This window comes from Rissa tridactyla, unplaced genomic scaffold, assembly GCF_028500815.1.
Source record: "Rissa tridactyla isolate bRisTri1 unplaced genomic scaffold, bRisTri1.patW.cur.20221130 scaffold_397, whole genome shotgun sequence".
Lineage (NCBI taxonomy): Eukaryota > Metazoa > Chordata > Aves > Charadriiformes > Laridae > Rissa > Rissa tridactyla.
This window is the reverse complement of record NW_026529610.1, coordinates 40,919-60,971: the sequence shown is the minus strand read 5'-3', so window position 1 is coordinate 60,971 and position 20,053 is coordinate 40,919. Positions and strand designations below refer to the sequence as shown.

General features: G+C 65.4%; 1 protein-coding gene and 1 long non-coding RNA gene across 2 annotated transcripts in view; both read right to left on the bottom strand.

Moving 5' to 3' along the window:
• RBM10 (RNA binding motif protein 10) overlaps positions 1 to 20,053 on the bottom strand; it is a 29,261-nt gene that overhangs the window by 3,657 nt on the left and 5,551 nt on the right. Inside the window, 19 exon segments of the mRNA XM_054187511.1 lie at positions 1,108 to 1,245; positions 1,247 to 1,312; positions 2,773 to 2,839; positions 4,048 to 4,111; positions 4,114 to 4,195; positions 4,755 to 4,806; positions 4,808 to 4,923; positions 8,284 to 8,375; positions 8,862 to 8,960; positions 9,686 to 9,841; positions 10,325 to 10,529; positions 10,997 to 11,096; positions 11,734 to 11,831; positions 12,881 to 13,041; positions 13,862 to 13,918; positions 13,921 to 14,016; positions 14,609 to 14,669; positions 17,815 to 17,826; positions 17,829 to 17,900. Of these exon segments, the coding sequence (XP_054043486.1) occupies positions 1,108 to 1,245; positions 1,247 to 1,312; positions 2,773 to 2,839; positions 4,048 to 4,111; positions 4,114 to 4,195; positions 4,755 to 4,806; positions 4,808 to 4,923; positions 8,284 to 8,375; positions 8,862 to 8,960; positions 9,686 to 9,841; positions 10,325 to 10,529; positions 10,997 to 11,096; positions 11,734 to 11,831; positions 12,881 to 13,041; positions 13,862 to 13,918; positions 13,921 to 14,016; positions 14,609 to 14,669; positions 17,815 to 17,826; positions 17,829 to 17,900 (1,794 nt within the window).
• On the bottom strand, positions 4,941 to 6,403 carry LOC128903516 (uncharacterized). The gene is made up of 3 exons (XR_008464118.1): positions 6,051 to 6,403; positions 5,629 to 5,717; positions 4,941 to 5,376 (listed from the first exon to the last, which is right to left on the bottom strand). It is a non-coding gene; the product is annotated as an uncharacterized LOC128903516 (long non-coding RNA).

The window sequence follows — 20,053 nt, the reverse complement described above, 5'->3', positions numbered from 1 at the left end:
ATGGGGGTCCCTCAGCCCCATAAGAAGCCCCCCCATAGCACCCACAGGTGCCCTTCCAGCACCCCATACGTGCCCCCCCCTCCATGGGTGCCCCCTTAGAGCCCCCCCCCCCCCAGCCCCATAGGTGCCACCCCCAATAAATAACCCCCCCAGCACCCCATAAGTGCCCCCCCATGGGTGCCCCCACCAGAGTCCCCCCAGCACCCCATCATTGGCCCCCCCCCACACCCATAGGTGCCCCCCAGAGCCCCACACATGCCCCCCCACCCCATAGATGACCGCCCCCAGCATCCTATAGATGCCCCCCCAGCCCCATGGGTTCCCCCCCCCACCCCATAGATGACCTCCCCAGCACCCCATAAGTGTCCCCCCCCGCACCCATAAGTGTCCCCCCGCACCCATAGGTGCCCCCCCTCCAGCCCCATGGGTGCCACCCCACCCCCATAGATGACCCCCTCCCCGCACCCCATAAGTTCTCCCCCACCCGCACCCATAAATGCCCCCCCACTCTCCCCCCCCCCCAGCTCCCACGGGTGTCCCCCCCCCAACCTCCATGTCCCCCCTCTCCAGCCCCTCGGGGGGGGGCGGGTGGCTCCGGCGCTGCAGCTCCAGGTTTTTGCTGTTGGGGGGGGGGGGGGCGGGAGCACAGGACATGACACCCCGTTATCGGGTGAGGGGGTGTCCCCAAAATTTGGGGGGGGGGGCCCCAAGACCCCCAAAGTGTGTGTGTGGGGGGGGCGTCCCCCAAATCAGGGGGTCCCAAAACCCCCGTAAAGAGCCCCCAACCCCCCCTTTAAGTGCCATTTCCAGCCCGCGAAGGGGGTTCCCACCATCTCGGGTGCCCCCCCCCAAATTTTGGGGGGGGGGGGGGGGGCTCAATTTCTCAAGGGGGGGGTCCCCCAAATCGGGTGGGGGGGTCCCCTAAAACCTTTAGTGGGACCCCAACATCCCCCAAACCCTCTTAAAGAGCCCCCAACCCCCTTTTAAGTGCCATTTCCAGCCCCGGAAGCGGGTCCCCGACACCTTGCCGGGGGGGGGGGGGGGGAATTCCCTCAAATTTTTTTCGGGGGGGGGGGCAATAGGGAATTTTGGGGGGGGGTTGGTTACCTTGTGGAGGCCGGAGAGCTGCTGGTGGCGGAGCAGGGCCTCCTTACTGGGGAACTGGCGGCGGCAGAGGAGGCAGGCCAGTTTGTGCCAGTCGGTGAGGGGGGGCTCCCCCGGCCGCTCGGGGCCCCCCCCGCCCCCCCCGCTCCCCCTCTTCCTCGCTCTCGCTCTCCCCGCTGTACGCGGCCACCAGGCCCCGGGGGGGGCTCTGGGAAGGGGGGGCGGGGGAAGAGAAAAAAAAAAAAGGGGGGTTTAGATGGGTTGCGGGGGCGGGGGGGGGGTTGGGGGGGGTTTAAGGGGCTTCTGGGAAGAACTGGGGGGACTGGGGGGGTCCTGGGGGGTTTTGGGGGGGACTGGGGGGGGTTTAAAGGGGTCCTGGGGGGACTGGGGGGGTCCTGGAGTGGTTTGGGGGGCATTTGGGGGGGGGACTGGGGGGGGTTTAAAGGGGTCCTGGGGGGGTTTGGGGGGGCTTTGGGGGGGGCGGGGGGTGTGTAAAGGGGTCCTGGGGGGACTGGGGGTGGTCCTGGAGGGAGTTTGGGAGGGGTTTTGGGGGGGGCTGGGGGTTTTAAAGGGGTCCTGGGGGGACTGGGGGGGTCCTGGAGGGGGTTTGGGGGGGGCTGGGGGCGTTTAAAGGGGTCCTGGGGGGACTGGGGGGGGTCCTGGAGGCAGCTGGGGGGCTTTGGGGGGGACGGGGGGGTGTAAAGGGGTCCTGGGGGGACTGGGGGGGGGTCCTGGAGGGGTTTGGGGGGCGTTTGGGGAGGGACTGGGGGGGTTTAAAGGGGTCCTGGGGGGGTTTGGGGGGGCTTTGGGGGGGACGGGGGGGTGTAAAGGGGTCCTGGGGGGACTGGGGGTGGTCCTGGAGGGAGTTTGGGAGGGGTTTTGGGGGGGGCTGGGGGTTTTAAAGGGGTCCTGGGGGGACTGGGGGGGTCCTGGAGGGGGTTTGGGGGGGGCTGGGGGGGTTTAAAGGGGTCCTGGGGGGACTGGGGGGAGTCCTGGAGGGGTTTGGGGGCGTTTGGGGGGGGACTGGGGGGGTTTAAAGGGGTCCTGGGGGGACTGGGGGGGGTCCTGGAGGGGTTTCGGGGGGGGTTGGGGGGGCACTGGGGGGGTTTAAAGGGGTCCTGGGGGACTGGGGGGGTCCTGGAGTGGTTTGGGGTGCGTTTGGGGGGGGACTGGGGGGGTTTAAAGGGGTCCTGGGGGGACTGGGGGGGTCCTGGGGTGGTTTGGGGTGCGTTTGGGGGGGGACTGGGGGGGTTTAAAGGGGTCCTGGGGGGACTGGGGGGGGTCCTGGAGGGGTTTGGGGGGCGTTTGGGGGGGACTGGGGGGTTTAAAGGGGTCCTGGGGGGACTGGGGGGGGTCCTGGAGGGGTTTGGGGGGGGTTGGGGGGGGACTGGGGGGGTTTAAAGGGGTCCTGGGGGGACTGGGGGGGGTCCTGGAGGAGTTTTGGGGGGGTTGGGGGGGCACTGGGGGGGTTTAAAGGGGTCCTGGGGGGACTGGGGGGACTGAAGAGGGACCTGGAGGGGTTTGGGGCAGGGGGGAGCTGGGGGTTTTAGGGGGGGGGGCACCCAGAAGTCGGGGGGGGGGGAGACCCAGGATTTTGGGGACGAAGGGGGAGGGGGGTTGGGGGCACCCATGGGTGCAGGCACCCTTGGGGGGGGGGGGGGATCTCACCAGCCGCTCGTCGCCCACCAGTTTGGGCAGCTCCATGGGGGGGTGCTGCCGCTCGGCCAGGGCACCCCTGCGGGGGGGGGGGACGGGGGGGGGGGCGTCAGGGGGGGCACCCATGGGGGTGCTGAGGGGGGGGTGGGTGGTGGAGACCCATGGGGTCCCACCATGGCACCCAGAGCCCTCCCCGGAGCCCCCCCCCCCCATGGCACCTATAACTTCTCCATGGCACCCATAGGCCCCCCCCCATAGCACACACACCACCCCCCCAAGCACCTATAACCCGCCCCCCCAGCATCCTATGGCACCCATAGGCCCCCCCCCCGCACCTATAGCCCCCCCCCCAGCACCCCATGGTACCCCCCCCCAGCACCCTATGGCACCCATCACCCCCCCCAAGCACCTATAACCCCCCCCCCCAGCACCCCATGGCACCCATAGCGCCCCCCCCCAGCACCTATAGCATCCCCCAGAACCTATAGCCCCCCCCCCAGCACCCCATGGCATTCATAGCGCCCCCCCCCAGCACCTATAGCCCCCCCCAGCACCCCATGGCATCCATAGTGCCCCCCCCCAGCACCTATAGCATCCCCCAGAACCTATGGCCCCCCCCCAGCACCCTATGGCACCCATCGCCCCCCCCCAAGCATCTATAACACCCCCCCAGCACCCCATGGCATCCATAGCGCCCCCCCAGCACCTATAGCCCCCCCCCAGCACCTGGGGCATCCATAGCGCCCCCCCCCCAGCACCCTATAGCATTACCCAGAACCTATGGCCCCCCCTGAGCACCCTATGGCACCCATTGCCCCCCCCCAAGCACCTATAACCCCCCTCCGCAGCACCCATGGCATCCATAGCGCCCCCCCCAGCACCTATAGCCCCCCCCCAGCACCCCATGGCATCCATAGCACCCCCCCCCCAGCACCTATAGCCCCCCCCAGCACCCTATGGCACCCATCGCCCCCCCCCAAGCACCTATAACCCCCTCCCCAGCACCCCATGGCATCCATAGCGCCCCCCCCAGCACCTATAGCCCCCCCCCAGCACCCCATGGCATCCATAGCGCCCCCCCCCCCCAGCACCTATAGCCCCCCTCCTCCAGCACCCCCATAGCACCCATAACCCCCCCGGTAGCCCCCCCCCCCCCAGTCCCCCCTGGCACCCACAGCCCCCCCCAGCACCCCCACGGCACCCCCAGCCCCCCACCTTAGCACCCCTAACTCCTCTTAACCCCCCCCCCCATAAAGCCCCCCCCCCCAGCACCCCATGGGTGCCACCTTCTTCTCCAGGATGGCGTAGCCGGCGTCGGCAGCAGCCGCCTCGCGCCGCTCGTCCTCGCGGGGGGGGCGGGGGGGGCCCCGGCGCTGCGCCCGCTCTCCCGCTGCTTGTTGAGGCTGCGCGCCCACCGCTCCATGTCCTTGGCGATCTGCGGGGGGGGGGGGAGCACCCATGGGTGCTGCTGGGGGGCTACGGGCACCCACGGGTGCTGCTGAGGTCTATGAGGGACCCATGGGGTGCTATTGGGTTGGGGGGCACCCAGGGGGGCCACTGCAGGAGGTGGAGAACCGTAGGGTGGGTGGAGAACCACGGAATCTCCTGGGGGTCTAAGAGCACCCATGGGTGCCCGCCGGGGGTCTCCCGAACACCCACGGGTGCCGGCGGGGACTAAGGGGGGCACTTTTGGGGGGGGTCTCTGAGCGCCCATAGGTGCTACTGGCGGGGGTCTTTGGGATCCCCAGGTCCTCTCGAGCACCCACGGGGGCTATGGGAGGGGGTCTTTGAGCACCCATGGGTGCTATTGGGGGGGCTCTATGGGCACCCATGGGTGCTATGGGGGGGGGTCTTTCAGCACCCACGGGTGCTATTGGGGTCTATAGGCACCCAGGGGTGCTATTGGGGGGCAGGGGGGTCCTGTGACCCCTCAGGGTGCCATGGAGGGGGGGTTCGGCGGGCGGGGGGGGGAGGTAGCACCCATGGGTGCTGACCTGCTGAGCCGTCTTGGTCTTGTGCTTCTCCTTCTTGTCCTTGGGTTCCTTGGGGGGCCCGGGGGGGCCGGGGGGGGCCGGGGGGGGGCTCGGCGGAGGGGGCCGCCAGGTAGGTGCGTCGTTCCCCGTCCCAGTAGAGATACTGGGCAGCCCCCGCGTCGTAGTAGTACTGGGGGGGGGGGGGGGGGGAGATGTCGGGGGGGGGCACCCCAAAAAGGGGACACCAGCTCCCACGCCCCCCCAAAACACCCCCCGGAGTGCCAAAATTGGCCCCGGGACCACCAAAATCAGGCCCTGGACCACCAAAACTGGCTCCTGGACCACCAAAACTGACCCCCCGACCACTAAAATCAGACCCCGGACCCCCAAAATTGGATTCAGGACCACCAAAATCAGGCCCTGGACCACCAAAATTGGCCCTAGGATCCCAAAATTCAGCCCTGGGACCACCAAAAGCAGACCTGGACCACCAAAACTGACCCCCGGACCACTAAAATCAGACCCTGGACCACCAAAATTGGACTCAGGACCCCCAATATCAGCCCTGGGACCCCCAAAATCAGACCCTGGACCACCAAAATTGGCCCCGGGACCACGAAAAGCAGCCCGGGACCACCAAAAACTGGCCCCTGGACCACCAAAACTGACACCCGGGCCACTAAAATCAGACCCTGGACCACCGAAATTGGCCCCGGGACCACGAAAAGCAGCCCAGGACCACCAAAACTGACCCCCCGACCACTAAAATCAGACCCCGGACCCCCAAAATTGGGCTCAGGACCCCCAATATCAGCCCTGGGACCCCCAAAATCAGACCCTGGACCACTCAAAATTGGCCCCGGGACCACGAAAAGCAGCCCGGGACCACCAAAACTGACCCCCGGACCACTAAAATCAGACCCTGGACCACCAAAATTGGATTCAGGACCATCAAAATCAGGCCCTGGACCACCAAAATTAGCCCTAGGATCCCAAAATTCAGCCCTGGGACCACCAAAACAGGCCCCTGGACCACCAAAACTGACCCCCGGGCCACTAAAATCAGACCCCGGACCCCCAAAATTGGGCTTAGGACTCCCAATATCAGCCTGGAACCCCAAAATCAGACCCTGGGCCACCAAAATTGGCCCCGGGACCACCAAACTCACCCCCGGGCCACTAAAATCAGACCCTGGACCACCAAAATTGGATTCAGGACCACCAAAATCAGGCCCTGGACCACCAAAATTGGCCCCAGGACCCCAAAATTCAGCCCTGGGACCACCAAAACTGACCCCCGGGCCACTAAAATCAGACCCTGAACCACCGAAATTGGCCCCGGGACCACAAAAAGCAGCCCAGGACCACCAAAACTGACCCCCGGACCACTAAAATCAGACCCCGGACCCCCAAAATTGGGCTCAGGACCCCCAATATCAGCCCTGGGACCCCCAAAATCAGACACCGGACCACCAAAATTGGCCCCGGGACCACGAAAAGCAGCCCGGGACCACCAAATCTGACCCCCGGGCCACTAAAATCAGACCCTGGACCACCAAAATTGGATTCAGGACCATCAAAATCAGGCCCTGGACCACCAAAATTAGCCCTAGGATCCCAAAATTCAGCCCTGGACCACCAAAACTGGCCCCTGGACCACCAAAACTGACCCCCCCGACCACTAAAATCAGACCCCGGACCCCCAAAATTGGGCTCAGGACCCCCAATATCAGCCCCGGGACCCCCAAAATCAGACACCGGACCACCAAAATTGGCCCCGGGACCACGAAAAGCAGCCCGGGACTACCAAATCTGACCCCCGGGCCACTAAAATCAGACCCTGGACCACCAAAATTGGATTCAGGACCATCAAAATCAGGCCCTGGACCACCAAAATTAGCCCTAGGATCCAAAATTCAGCCCTGGGACCACCAAAACAGGCCCCTGGACCACCAAAACTGACCCCCGGGCCACTAAAATCAGACCCCGGACCCCCAAAATTGGGCTTAGGACTCCCAATATCAGCCCTGGAACCCCAAAATCAGACCCTGGGCCACCAAAATTGGCCCCGGGACCACCAAAACTCACCCCCGGGCCACTAAAATCAGACCCTGGACCACCAAAATTGGATTCAGGACCACCAAAATCAGGCCCTGGACCACCAAAATTGGCCCAGGACCCCAAAATTCAGCCCTGGGACCACCAAAACTGACCCCCGGGCCACTAAAATCAGACCCTGAACCACCGAAATTGGCCCCGGGACCACAAAAAGCAGCCCAGGACCACCAAAACTGACCCCCGGACCACTAAAATCAGACCCCGGACCCCCAAAATTGGGCTCAGGACCCCCAATATCAGCCCTGGACCCCCAAAATCAGACACCGGACCACCAAAATTGGCCCCGGGACCACGAAAAGCAGCCCGGGACCACCAAATCTGACCCCCGGGCCACTAAAATCAGACCTGGACCACCAAAATTGGATTCAGGACCATCAAAATCAGGCCCTGGACCACCAAAATTAGCCCTAGGATCCCAAAATTCAGCCCTGGGACCACCAAAACAGGCCCCTGGACCACCAAAACTGACCCCCGGGCCACTAAAATCAGACCCCGGACCCCCAAAATTGGGCTTAGGACTCCCAATATCAGCCCTGGAACCCCAAAATCAGACCCTGGGCCACCAAAATTGGCCCGGGACCACCAAAACTCACCCCCGGGCCACTAAAATCAGACCCTGGACCACCAAAATTGGATTCAGGACCACCAAAATCAGGCCCTGGACCACCAAAATTGGCCCCAGGACCCCAAAATTCAGCCCTGGGACCACCAAAACTGACCCCCGGGCCACTAAAATCAGACCCTGAACCACCGAAATTGGCCCCGGGACCACAAAAAGCAGCCCAGGACCACCAAAACTGACCCCCGGACCACTAAAATCAGACCCCCGGACCCCCAAAATTGGGCTCAGGACCCCCAATATCAGCCCTGGGACCCCCAAAATCAGACCCTGGACCACCAAAACTGACCCCCGGGCCACTAAAATCAGACCCTGGACCACCAAAATTGGATTCAGGACCACCAAAATCAGGCCCTAGACCATCAAAATTGTCCCTAGGACCCCAAAATTCAGCCCTGGGACCACCAAAAGCAGACCTGGACCACCAAAACTGACCCCCGGACCACTAAAATCAGACCCTGGACCACCAAAATTGGCCCCAGGACCATCAAAGTTTACCCATGGACAACCAAAATTAGACCCTGGACTACCAAAATTGGCCCCCGCAGCCCAAAAATCAGCCCGGGACCACTAAAATCAGACCTTGGACTACCAAAATGGGCTCCTGGGCCCCAAAACCACTCAATTCCCCCCCAAATACCCCCTTCCACGCCCCCAAAATCCCTGTTTTTCACCCCAAAAGCCCCTCGCAGCCTTGAAAGGAGGTTTTTAACCCCAAAACTGCCGTTTTTTCGCCCAAAATTGGACCTGTTGGGGGGGGGGGGGGGGGCCCCAAACCCACCCCCCCACCACCCCCCCCCGCCCCCCCCCAACCTGGGAGTGGGGGTCGTAGTAGAGGCCAGTGAGGGGGTCGTAGTAGTAGCCCGAGGTCTCATCGTACTGGTAAGTGGAGACGTCCGGCACCGCTGCGGGGGGGGGGGGGGGGCAAAAAAAAGGAGGGGGGGCGCCCCCCAAAATTTTGGGACCCCCCCCCCCTGAAAATTGGGGGCCCCCCTCAAAATCCTCCAACTCCTCCCAAACCCCCCCCCCCCCCCAGGACCTCCATAAACCCCTCCCAACCCCCCCCAGGACCTCCATAGACCCCCCCCCCAACTCTCCCCCCCCCCAAAACCCTGCAGGACCCCCCCCCGAGGACCCCCCCCCGGCCCCTAACTCCCCCCCCCCCCACACCCCCCCCAAAACCACCCCAACCTCCCTCCGACCCCCCCCCCCCAAAACTGCCCCAGGACCCCCAAACCCCCTCCCAGACCCCCCCCAAACCCCACAGACACCCCCCCCCCAAAAAGCCCCCCCAGGACCCCCCCAAAACAGCCATAAACCCCCCCAACCCCCCCCCCCAGACCCCCCCAAAAGCCCCCCCAGGATCCCCCTCCCCCCCCCCGCCGACTCACGATACTGGCCATAGGGCTCGGAGCTGGGGGGGGCGGGCCGGGGGGGGGCCCGCTGGGGGTCAGGTTGGGGGGCTCGGCCTTGAGGGACCCCGTGTAGGTCTGGTGGGGCGGGGGGGGCGGGGGGGGAGCACCCCAAAATTACTCCCCCCCCCCCGAAAATCCCCCCAATCAGTTCCACCCCCACCCCCCCCCTTTTTTGGCCTTCTCCTCCATTTTTGGGTTCCCCCCCCCACCACTTTTGGGCCCCCCCCCAACATTTTCAAACACACCCCCCCCCCCCCAATTCTTGGGGACTCCCCCTCCCAATTTTGGCCCACCCCCTAAATTTTAGCCCCCCCCCCAAACGCCCCCCCCCCCAAATGTGGGTTCCTCCACAATATTTGGGGTCTCCCACCCCCTTCTGCCCCCCCCATTTTGGGGACTCCCCCCCCAACCTTTTAGGTCCCCCCCCCCAAATGTGGGTTCCTCCACAATATTTGGGGTCTCCCACCCCCTTCTGCCCCCCCCATTTTGGGGACTCCCCCCCCAACCTTTAGGTCCCCCCCCCAACTTTTGCTTCCCCCCCAACTTTTGGGGACCCCCCCCAAATTTGAGCCCCCCCCCCCCTATTTTTGGCATCCCCCCAGCTTTTTGGGTTCCCCCCCTTTTTCACCCACCCCCGATATTTGCCCCCCCCCCAATTTTTGGGGTCCCCCACCCCGTTTTACCCCCCCCCAATTTTTGGGTCCCCCCCCAATTTTGGCCTCCCCCCCATTTTTTGGCATGTCCCCCCCCTCTTTTAAGGTGTCGTGCCCCCCCCTCCCCCCCCTTATTTTATGGGGGACCCACCGGGGCGGGGGGCTCCTGGGGGGGTCGTGGCAGGGGTGTCGGCAGCGGGGGAGGGGTAAGGGGGGGGCCCCTGAGGGGGGGCGAGGGAAGGTGCCCCCCCCTCCCCCCCCCCGCCGTGGGGTCCAAGCCCGGCACCGTCGGCTCCTCCGTGCCTGCAGGGAGGGGGGCAGAGAGCTATAGGGTGCCCCCCCCCAAGGTATGGGTGCTCTCTATAGGGTGCCCCCACCCCACCTGGGTCCCTTCTATAGGGTGCCCCCCCTTCTTGGGTCCTCTCTATATGGTGCGCCCCCCCCATCTGGGTTCCCTCTATAGGGTGCCCCAGACTCCTGGGTACCTTCTATAGGGTGCCCCCCCTTCCTGGGTCCCCTCTATAGGGTGCCCCCCACGCATGGGTCCCTTCTATAGGGTGCCCCCGATAGCTGGGTGCTCCCTATAGGGTGCCCCCCGTATGTGGGTCTCTTCAATAGGGTGTTCCCTCTTCCCGGGCCCCCTTTATAGGGTGCCCCCCCCCCACCTGGATCCCTTCTATACGGTGCCCCCCAACATCTAGGTCGCTTCTATAGGGTGGTCCAGATACCTGGCTCCTTCCTATAGGGTGCCCCCCAACCCGGGTCCCCCCGTACAGGGCCACTCACCAGGGGCGGGGCCATCGGCCTTGGCAGGGGCGGGGCCTGCGAGGGCGGGGCCGGGGCCGGGGGGGGCGGGGCCTTTGACGTAGGCGGCGCCGTAGAGGGAGGGGGCAGGGCCGGCAAAGGGCTCCTCCGATTGGTAGAAGGCGCCGAAGTCGGCGGCAGGCTCCTCCCCCCCCGCCCACGTGCTCTCGCCCCCCCCCGGGGCCGCCTGAAACAAGGGGGCGGGGCCGTGTCAGGACACGCCCCCACCGGGAAAGGCCCGCCCGCACTAAACCACACCCCCAGATCACAAGCCCCGCCCCCAGGTCCCCCAAGCCCCGCCCCCAGGTCCCCAAGTCCCGCCCAGTCATTTAAAACCCCGCCCCAGGTCCTAAGCCCCACCCACCCACCCTAAGCCCCACCCCCAGGTCTTAAGCCCTCCCCAACCGATCTAAGCCCCGCCCTTGACTCCAAAGCCCCGCCCCCTTACAACCCCACCCCGGTCCTAAGCCCCGCCCAACCCAAGCCCCGCCCCCAGGCCCCCAAGCCCCGCCCACTTAGTCTAAGCCCTGCCCCCAAACCTAAGCCCACCCCCTCCATTAAGGCCCCGCCCCCAGCTTTCCAAGCCCCGCCCCCAGCTTCCAAGGCCTTCCCCAACCCCTTCCCTCATTGGCCCGCCCCCCCGGCCCCGCCCACCTGGGAGAGCGCCCATTGGGCGGCGGCGATGGCAGTCGAGGCCACGGAAGCAGCGCTGGCACGGGGCGTGCCCTCCCCTGGCCCCGCCCCCTGCACCTCCCTGGGGGCGGGGCCTCGTCAGGGGGTGCGGCTTAGAGGGGCAGGGCCTGGGGCAGGGGGCGGGGCCTAGGGGTCTCCCCTAGAGCTGCTCCATTGGCTGAGCTTGGCTGGGGGGCGGGGCCTCGGGGCAGGGGGAGTGGCTTGGGGCTTGTGGGCGTGGTTTTGGGGTAGGGCGGGGCTTAGGGGTGGGGCTTGAGGCCCCCCTAAGGGATTTTAACCACTGAGGGGTGCCGGGGGGCGGGATTTAGGGGCAGGGGGCATGGCCTATGGGTTGTGGGCGGGGTCTACGGGTTGTGGGTGGGGCTTGCTGGGGTGGGGGTGTGGCTTAGGGCCTGGGGGCGGGGCTTGAGGCCGCCCCCCCCGAGGGGTTCTACCCACTGAGGGGTGCTGGGGGGCGGGATTTAAGGGCAGGGGGCATGGCCTATGGGTTGTGGGCGTGGCCTATGGGGTGTGGGCGGGGCTTGCTAGGGTGAGGGCGGGGCTTGGGGCCAGAGGACGGGGCTTGAGGTCCCCCCCAGAGGGGTTCTACCCACCGAGGGGTGCTGGGGGGGTGGGATTTAAGGGCAGGGGGTGGGGTCTATGGGGTGGGGGCGGGGCTCGGGGGTGGGACCTGGGGGGCGGGGGGGGCGTGGCCTCACCGCTTGGAGCCTTTGGCGAACTCCACGTTGATGCTCTTGCCGTCGATGTGCAGGGGGGGGTGCAGGGCCTGCAGCATCTGCAGCAGCTGGGAGGCCTCCTGCGGGGAGCGGGGGGATGGACACGACACCCAAGCGCCCGCAGGGGGCCCACCCAGACATCTGGGAACCCCCCCCCCCCACAAGGCACTCAGGCGTCTGGGGGGGACACCCAGGCATCCAAGGACCCCCCCCCCCCAGAAGGGACCCAGGTGTCCTGGGGGGCACCCGGGCGTCCAGGGACCCCCTCCCCCGCCGTGAGGGACTCAGGCATCTGGGGACCCCCCCACAAGGGACCCACATCTCTCGGGGGGGGGCACCCAGGCATCCAGAGCACCCTATAGAAGTGACCCAGGCGTGGGGGGCACCCTATAGAAAGCACCCGGGTGTCCAGAGCACCCTATAGAAGGCATTCAGGCACCCACAGCAGCCTATAAAAGGAACCCAGGCACAGCGGGCACCCTATAGAAGGCACCTGGGTGTCCAGGGCACCCTATAGAAGGCACCCAGGCATCCGGAGCACCCTATAGAAGTGACCCAGGCGTGGGGGGCACCCTATAGAAAGCACCCGGGTGTCCAGAGCACCCTATAGAAGGCATTCAGGCACCCACAGCAGCCTATAAAAGGGACCCAGACATAGGGAGCACCCTATAAGATGCACCCAGGCGTCCGTGACACCCTATAGAAAGCACCCAGGCATCCAGAGCACCCTATAGAAGGGAGCTGGATGAGGGGGGCACCCTATAGAGGGGATCCACCCATCTAGGAGATGGTATAGAAGGCGCCCAGGTGTCCGTGCCCCCCTGTAGAAGGCACCCATGCACCTGGGACCCCCTTCAGAAAGCCCCCGAGCATCCAGAGCACCCTATAGAAGGCACCTGTAGCACCCCATAGAGGGTACCCAAGTGTGGGGGGGCACCCTATAGAAAGCACCCAGACACGCGGGGCACCCTATAGAAAGCACCCAGGCATCCGGAACACCCTATAGGAAGCAGCCAGGGGTCCAGGGCGCCCTACAGAGAACACTGATGCATGCAGAGCACCCTATAGAAGGCACGCGGGTGGGGGGAGGGCACCCTATAGAAGTGGGGGGGTGGGGGGGGCCACCCACCACGATGGTGGCCAGCTGGACGAAGGCGAAGCCGCGGTTGAGCTGCGTCTGTCGGTCCTTGATGACGCGGACGTTGGCGGCCGAGAGGGCGGCGAAAGGGGCCAGGGCGGCCAGGATGGACTCCAGGCTGCTCTGGGGGTGCAGGTTCCGCAGGATGATGGCTAGTGATGGGGGGGGAGAGGGGGTCCAAAATGAAAGGCAGGTAGCCAAAAGGGTCCCTCAGGTAGCCAAGGGGTCCCCCAGGTGGTGGAGGTGGGGCACCCAAGTAGCCAAAGAGGAGGGGGGGAACAGGGAGCTGGGGGGACCCAGGTGTTTGGGGGGGGGGTTAGAAATGAAAGGCAGGTAGCCAAAGGGGTCCCTCAGGTAGCCCAGGCGTCACCCTGTTGGGGGGGGGTGGGGGGGGGAATGAAGGGATCTGGGGAGGACGCAGGTGTTTGAGGGGGGGAAAGGGGCGGGTTAGAAATGAAAGGCAGGTAGCCAAAGGGGTCCCTCAGGTAGCCAAGGGGTCCCCCAGGTGGTCAAGGGGTCCCCCAGGTGGCTGGGGGGGGGGGCATCCGAGTAGCCAAAAGGGGGGGGACGCAGACAGCTGGGGGGACCCCAGGTGATCGGGGGGGCACCGAGGAGGGATTAGAAATGAAAAGCAGTAGCCAAAGCGGTCCCTCAGGTAGCCAAGGGGTCCCCCAGGTGGTCAGGGGTTCCCTCAGGTAGCCAAGGGGGCCCCCAGATGGGGGGGGATGACTCAGGTAGCCACAGAGGGGTACCCAGGTTCCCCCCCCCGCCCCAGGACCCCCCATAAGCCCCCCCCCAGACCTACCCATAACCCCCCACCGGACCCCCGTAACCCCCCATAGCTCCCCCCAGGACCCCCATAACCCCCCCGGGACCCCCATTAGCCCCCCACATTCCCTCCCTGGAGCCCCCCCACCCCCCCCCGGACCCACATCAACCCCCAAACTCCCCCCCCCCGCCCCCAAAACTCACTGTCATTGGCGTTATCAGCTCCGGGTTCGGTCCCACTTTGGGCCCCCCCAGGGGCCCCCCCAGGGTGGGGGCATAAGGTTGGGGGAGGGGGAGAAGCCCCCCTCCCCCCGGGACCAGCTCCGGGCGGGGCCCCCCTGGACCTCGTTGTTCCGCTTCTGCACCCCAAAAAATACCCACCCCCCCCCCCCCCCGCCAAGGTCAGCAGCTGGACCGCAAAAATGCGGGGGTGAACCCCAAAATTGGGGGGGGTTGAACCCAAAATCGGGGGGTGGGACCCAAAATTGGGGGGGGAACCCCCAAATCAGAGGGTTGAGCCCCATATTTGGGAGATAGCACCCCGAATTTGGGGGGCAAACCCCAAAATCTGGGGGGTTGGACCCCAAAATTGGGGGGTTGAAACCCAAAATTGGGGGTGGGACCCGAAAAATGCAGGGTGGGGCCCCAAATTTGGGGGGCGGGACCCCTAAATCGGGCGGTAGAGCCCCATATTTGGGGGGTTCAACCCCAAAATCCCCCCCGCCGCTCAAGTTTCCCACCTGCACCCCCAAATTCATAACCTCCCCCCCCAAATCCCCCGATTCCCGCCCCCCCCCTCGAAATTCCTCTCCAGCAGCGTTTTTTTGAGGGGTATTTTGGGGGCGAAAGGAGTATTTTTGGGGCAGTTTAAGGGAGTCTCGATGGGGTGCGGGGGGGGGGGGACAGCCCAGGGTTTTTGGGGTGAAAGGGGGGGGTTTTGGGGCCACTCACCAGCTTTGGGAACGCCGCATTTGAAGCACTTCTCCCGCCGCTTGAAATTCTGCACCCCACACTGCCCCCCCCCCAAAAATACCCCGTTAGACGCCAAAATGCTCTGCCCCCCCCACCCCAGACCCCCAAATCCCCCCAAGACCCCCCCACAGATCCCCCTAACCCCGCCCCCCCAGGACCCCCAAATCCTCCCCAAGACCCCTTTAAACCCCCCTAGAAGCCCCCAAAACACCCCCAGGACCCTCCCAAAACCCTCCAGGACCCCCCCAGACCCCTAATCCCCCACCCAGGACCCCCAAAACACCCCCATAACTCCCCCCAGGACCCCCTAATCCCCCCTCAGGGCTGCCATAAACCCCCCCAAACCCCCTAATCTCCCCCCCAGCACCCCCATAACCCCCATGAGACCCTCAGACCCTTAATCCCCCCCCCAGGACCCCCATAAACCTCCCCCAGACCCCCTAATCCCCCCCAGGACCCCCATAACCCCCATGAGATCCCCAGACCCCCTAATCCCCCCCCAGGACCCCCATAAACCCCCCCCAGTCCCTCTAATTTCCCCCCAGGATGCCCTAATCCCCCCCCAAAACCCCCATAAACCCCCCCCAGACCCCCCAATCCCCCCCCAGGACCTCCATAACGTCCATAAAACCCTCAGACCCTTAATCCCCCCCCCAGGACCCCCATAAACCTCCCCCAGACCCCCTAATCCTCTCCCAGGACCCCCATAACCGCCCCCCCCAGTCCCTCTAATTTCCCCCCAAGACCCCCTAATCCCCCCCAAGACCCCCATAATCCCCCCCCAGGACCCTCATAAACCCCCTCCAAACTCCCTAATTCCCTCCAGAACCCCCCAATGCCCCCCCAGGACCCCCATAACCCCCCCCAAACCCCCTAATCTCCCCCCCAGGACCCCCATAACCCCCATGAGACCCCCAGACTCCCTAATCCCCTCTCAGGACCCCCATAAACCCCCCCCAGTCCCTCTAATTTCCCAAGACCCCCTTAACCCCCCCCAGACCCCCTAATCTCCCCCCCAGGACCCCCATAACCCCCATGAGACCCTCACATCCTTAATCCCCCCCCCCCAGGACCCCCATAAACCTCCCCCAGAACGCCAATCCCCCCCCAAAACCCCCTTAACCCCCCCCAGACCCCCTAACCCCCCCCAGGACCCCCTTAACCCCCCCCAGACCCTCTAATCTCCCCCCCAGGACCCCCATAACCCCCATGAGACCCTCAAATCCTTAATCCCCCCCCCCAGGACCCCCATAAACCTCCCCCAGACCCCCTAATCCCCCCCCCGGACCCCCATAAACCCCCCCCCAGTCCCTCTAATTTCCCCCCAGACCCCCAAGACCCCCTTAACCCCCCCCAGACCCCCTAATCCCCCCCCAGGACTCCCATAAACCCCCCCCCAGTCCCTCTAATTTCCCCCCAGACCCCCCAATCCCCCCCCAAGACCCCCTTAACCCCCCCCAGATCCCCTAATCCCCCCCCAGGACTCCCATAAACCCCCCCCAGTCCCTCTAATTTCCCCCCAGACCCCCCAATCCCCCCCCAAGACCCCTTAACCCCCCCAGACCCCCTAATCCCCCCCCAGGACTCCCGTAAACCCCCCCCCAGTCCCTCTAATTTCCCCCCACACCCCCCAATCCCCCCCCAAGACCCCCTTAACCCCCCCAGACCCCCTAATCCCCCCCCAGGACTCCCATAAACCCCCCCCCAGTCCCTCTAATTTCCCCCCACACCCCCCCAATCCCCCCCAAGACCCCCTTAACCCCCCCAGACCCCCCTAATCTCCCCCCCAGGACCCCCATAACCCCCATGAGACCCTCACATCCTTAATGCCCCCCCCCCCCCAGGACCCCCATAACCCCCCCCAGACCCCCTAATCTCCCCCCCAGGACCCCCATAAACCCCCCCCAAACCCCCTAATTCCCTCCAGAACCCTCCAATCCCCCCCCAAGACCCCCATAACCCCCCCCAGACCCCCCAATCCCCCCCCAAGACCCCCTTAACCCCCCCCAGACCCCCTAATCCCCCCCCAGGACTCCCATAAACCCCCCCCCAGTCCCTCTAATTTCCCCCAGACCCCCCAATCCCCCCCCAAGACCCCCTTAACCCCCCCCAGACCCCCTAATCTCCCCCCCAGGACCCCCATAAACCCCATGAGACCCTCACATCCTTAATGCCCCCCCCCCCCAGGACCCCCATAACCCCCCCCAGACCCCCTAATCCCCCCCCAGGACTCCCATAAACCCCCCCCAGTCCCTCTAATTTCCCCCCAGACCCCCCAATCCCCCCCAAGACCCCCTTAACCCCCCCCAGATCCCCTAATCCCCCCCCAGGACTCCCATAAACCCCCCCCAGTCCCCTCTAATTTCCCCCCAGACCCCCCAATCCCCCCCCAAGACCCCCTTAACCCCCCCAGACCCCCTAATCTCCCCCCCAGGACCCCCATAAACCCCCCCCAAACCCCCTAATTCCCTCAGAACCCTCCAATCCCCCCCCAAGACCCCCATAACCCCCCCCAGACCCCCCAATCCCCCCCCAAGACCCCCTTAACCCCCCCCAGACCCCCTAATCCCCCCCCAGGACTCCCATAAACCCCCCCCCAGTCCCTCTAATTTCCCCCAGACCCCCCAATCCCCCCCCAAGACCCCCTTAACCCCCCCCAGACCCCCTAATCTCCCCCCCAGGACCCCCATAAACCCCATGAGACCCTCACATCCTTAATGCCCCCCCCCCCCAGGACCCCCATAACCCCCCCCAGACCCCCAATCCCCCCCCAGGACCCCCATAAACCCCCCCCAAACCCCCTAATTCCCTCCAGAACCCTCCAATCCCCCCCCAAGACCCCCATAACCCCCCCCAGACCCCCCAATCCCCCCCCAAGACCCCCTTAACCCCCCCCAGACCCCCTAATCCCCCCCCAGGACTCCCATAAACCCCCCCCCCAGTCCCTCTAATTTCCCCCCAGACCCCCCAATCCCCCCCCAAGACCCCCTTAACCCCCCCCAGACCCCCTAATCTCCCCCCCAGGACCCCCATAAACCCCCCCAAACCCCCTAATTCCCTCCAGAACCCTCCAATCCCCCCCCAAGACCCCCATAACCCCCCCCAGACCGCCCAATCCCCCCCCCCCGGACCCCCCCAGGACCCCCATAAGACCCTCCCAGTCCCTCCCAGTGCCCCCCCCCCACCTTGGCGCAGAGCAGTCCTCGTTGATCTTGGGCTTGGGGTCGCTGTAGTGGAGGGAGACGCGCTGCCCCAACAGGCTCAGCCCCTGCTGCTTGGGAGGGGGGGGACACACAACACACGCTCGCACCAGGGCTCGCACGAGGGCTGGCACGAGGGGGGCACCAGAGGGACACCGGGGGGGCACCAAGGGGGGCACCAGGGCTCACATAAGGGCTGATAGGGGGGGCACCAGGGCTCGCACGAGGGCTTGCATGAGGCGGGCACCAGGGGGGAACCCGGGCTCGCACGAGAGCTCGCACAAGGGCGGCAGGAGGGATCCCACCAGGAATCGCACCAGGACTCATAGCGGGGCACGCCAGCACTCGCACGGGGCCTTGCACGACGGGGTCACGAGGGATCAAACCAGGGCTCGCACCGGGGCTCGTGGGGGGAGCACCAGGGCTTGCACGAGGACTCGCACAAGGCAGGCAGGAGGGCTCGCACCAGGCCTTGCACCCACTCTCGCGTGGCTCTTGCACGAGGGCTTGCACGAGAGGGGCACACCAGACTGCACCAGGACAGGCACGAGGGCTCGCACCAGGGCTTGCACCAGGGTTCGTACCAGAGGCCACCAGAGCTGACACGAGGGCTCACACGAAGTTTTTGCACCAGAGCTCGCATGGGGGGAGGGGCACGAGGGCTCGCACGAGGGCTCACACCCACCCTCACATGGCTTTCACACCAGGGGACGCCAGGGCTCGCACGAGGGCTCAGACAAGGGCTCGCAGCAAGAGGCACGAGGGCTCGCACGAGGGTTCACACTGGGGGGCACCAGGGCTCACAAAGGGCTCGCACGAGGGCGTCACTCCAGGCTTTGCACGAGATAGCACAAGGCCTCGCACAAGGCGTCGCACCAGGGTTCATACCGGGAGGCACCAGGGCTTGCACGAGGGGACACAAGGCCGCTCACCAAACTTGCACGAGGGCTCACACAGGGCTCGCACGAGGGCGCAAGGTCTCACAGCAGGGCTCACACCAGAAGGACACGAGGGCTCGCACCAGGGCTTGCACGAGGCGGTGTGAGACCTCACACCAGGGCTCATACTGGCAGGCACCAGGGCTCGCACAAGGGGTCACAAGGGCTCGCACCGGGGCTTGCACCCCCCTCACACATCCCTCGCACCAGGGCTTGCACCAGGGCTTGCACCAGGGCTCACACCAGGATGCACCAGGGCTCGCACGGCCATCGCAGCTCACGCTAGGGCTCGCATGAGGGCTTGCACGAGGGGTCACGAGGGCTCACACCCACCCAAGCACCGGGGCTCGCACAAGAGCACACCCGGGCTTCTACCAGGGCTCGCACGAGGGTGCACAAGGGTCTCACAGCTCTCGCACGAGGGTGCACAAGAGCTCACACGAGGGTCACAGGAGGGTCTTACACGAGGGTCACACATGAAGAACAAGCACAGGTCCCGTCGCACAAGGGCTTGCACGAGGGTTTCGCACGAGGTGCATGAGGGTCACACACAAGGATCACACAAGGGCCTCACACGAGGGTCTCGCACGAGGGTGCACGAGGGCCTCAGATCTCGCATGAGGCTGCGCAAAGAGGCCACGTGTGACACCGGCACAAGAGCTCGCACAAGAGCCTCACACGAGGGCCTCACACGAGGGTCTCGTACGTGGACATCACACGGGTCTCGCAGGAGGGTCTCGCACGGGGACACGCAAAGGCCACGTGCGATGCTGGCACAAGAGCTCGCGCAAGGGTCTTACATGAGCGTGCACAAGCATCTCACAAGGGTCTCACACAGGGCTCTCACACAAAGTCTCACACGAGGCTGCACAAGGATCTCGCACGAGGGTCTCGCACGAGGGTGTCGCATAAGGGTTGTGCACAAGGGTCTCGCACGAGGATCTTACACAAGGGTGCACAAGGGTCTCACGTGAGGGTCATGCACAAGGGTCTCGCACGAGGACGCACAAGGGTCTCGCACGAGGGTTGTGAACGAGGGTGCACAAGGGTGTTGCATAAGGGTCGCGCACAAGGGTCTCGCGTGAGGCTCTTGCACAAGGCTGCACAAGGGTCTCACATGAGGGTCATGCACAAGCATCTTGCACGAGGGTCTCGCACGAGGACGCACGAGGGTCTCGCACGAGAGTGCCGCCATGAACGAGAAGACGCCGACCCAGCCCTCCGCGCCACCAGTACAGACCATTAAACCCCAGTTAACGACCGCAGAAGGGACCCAGCCATTTCGG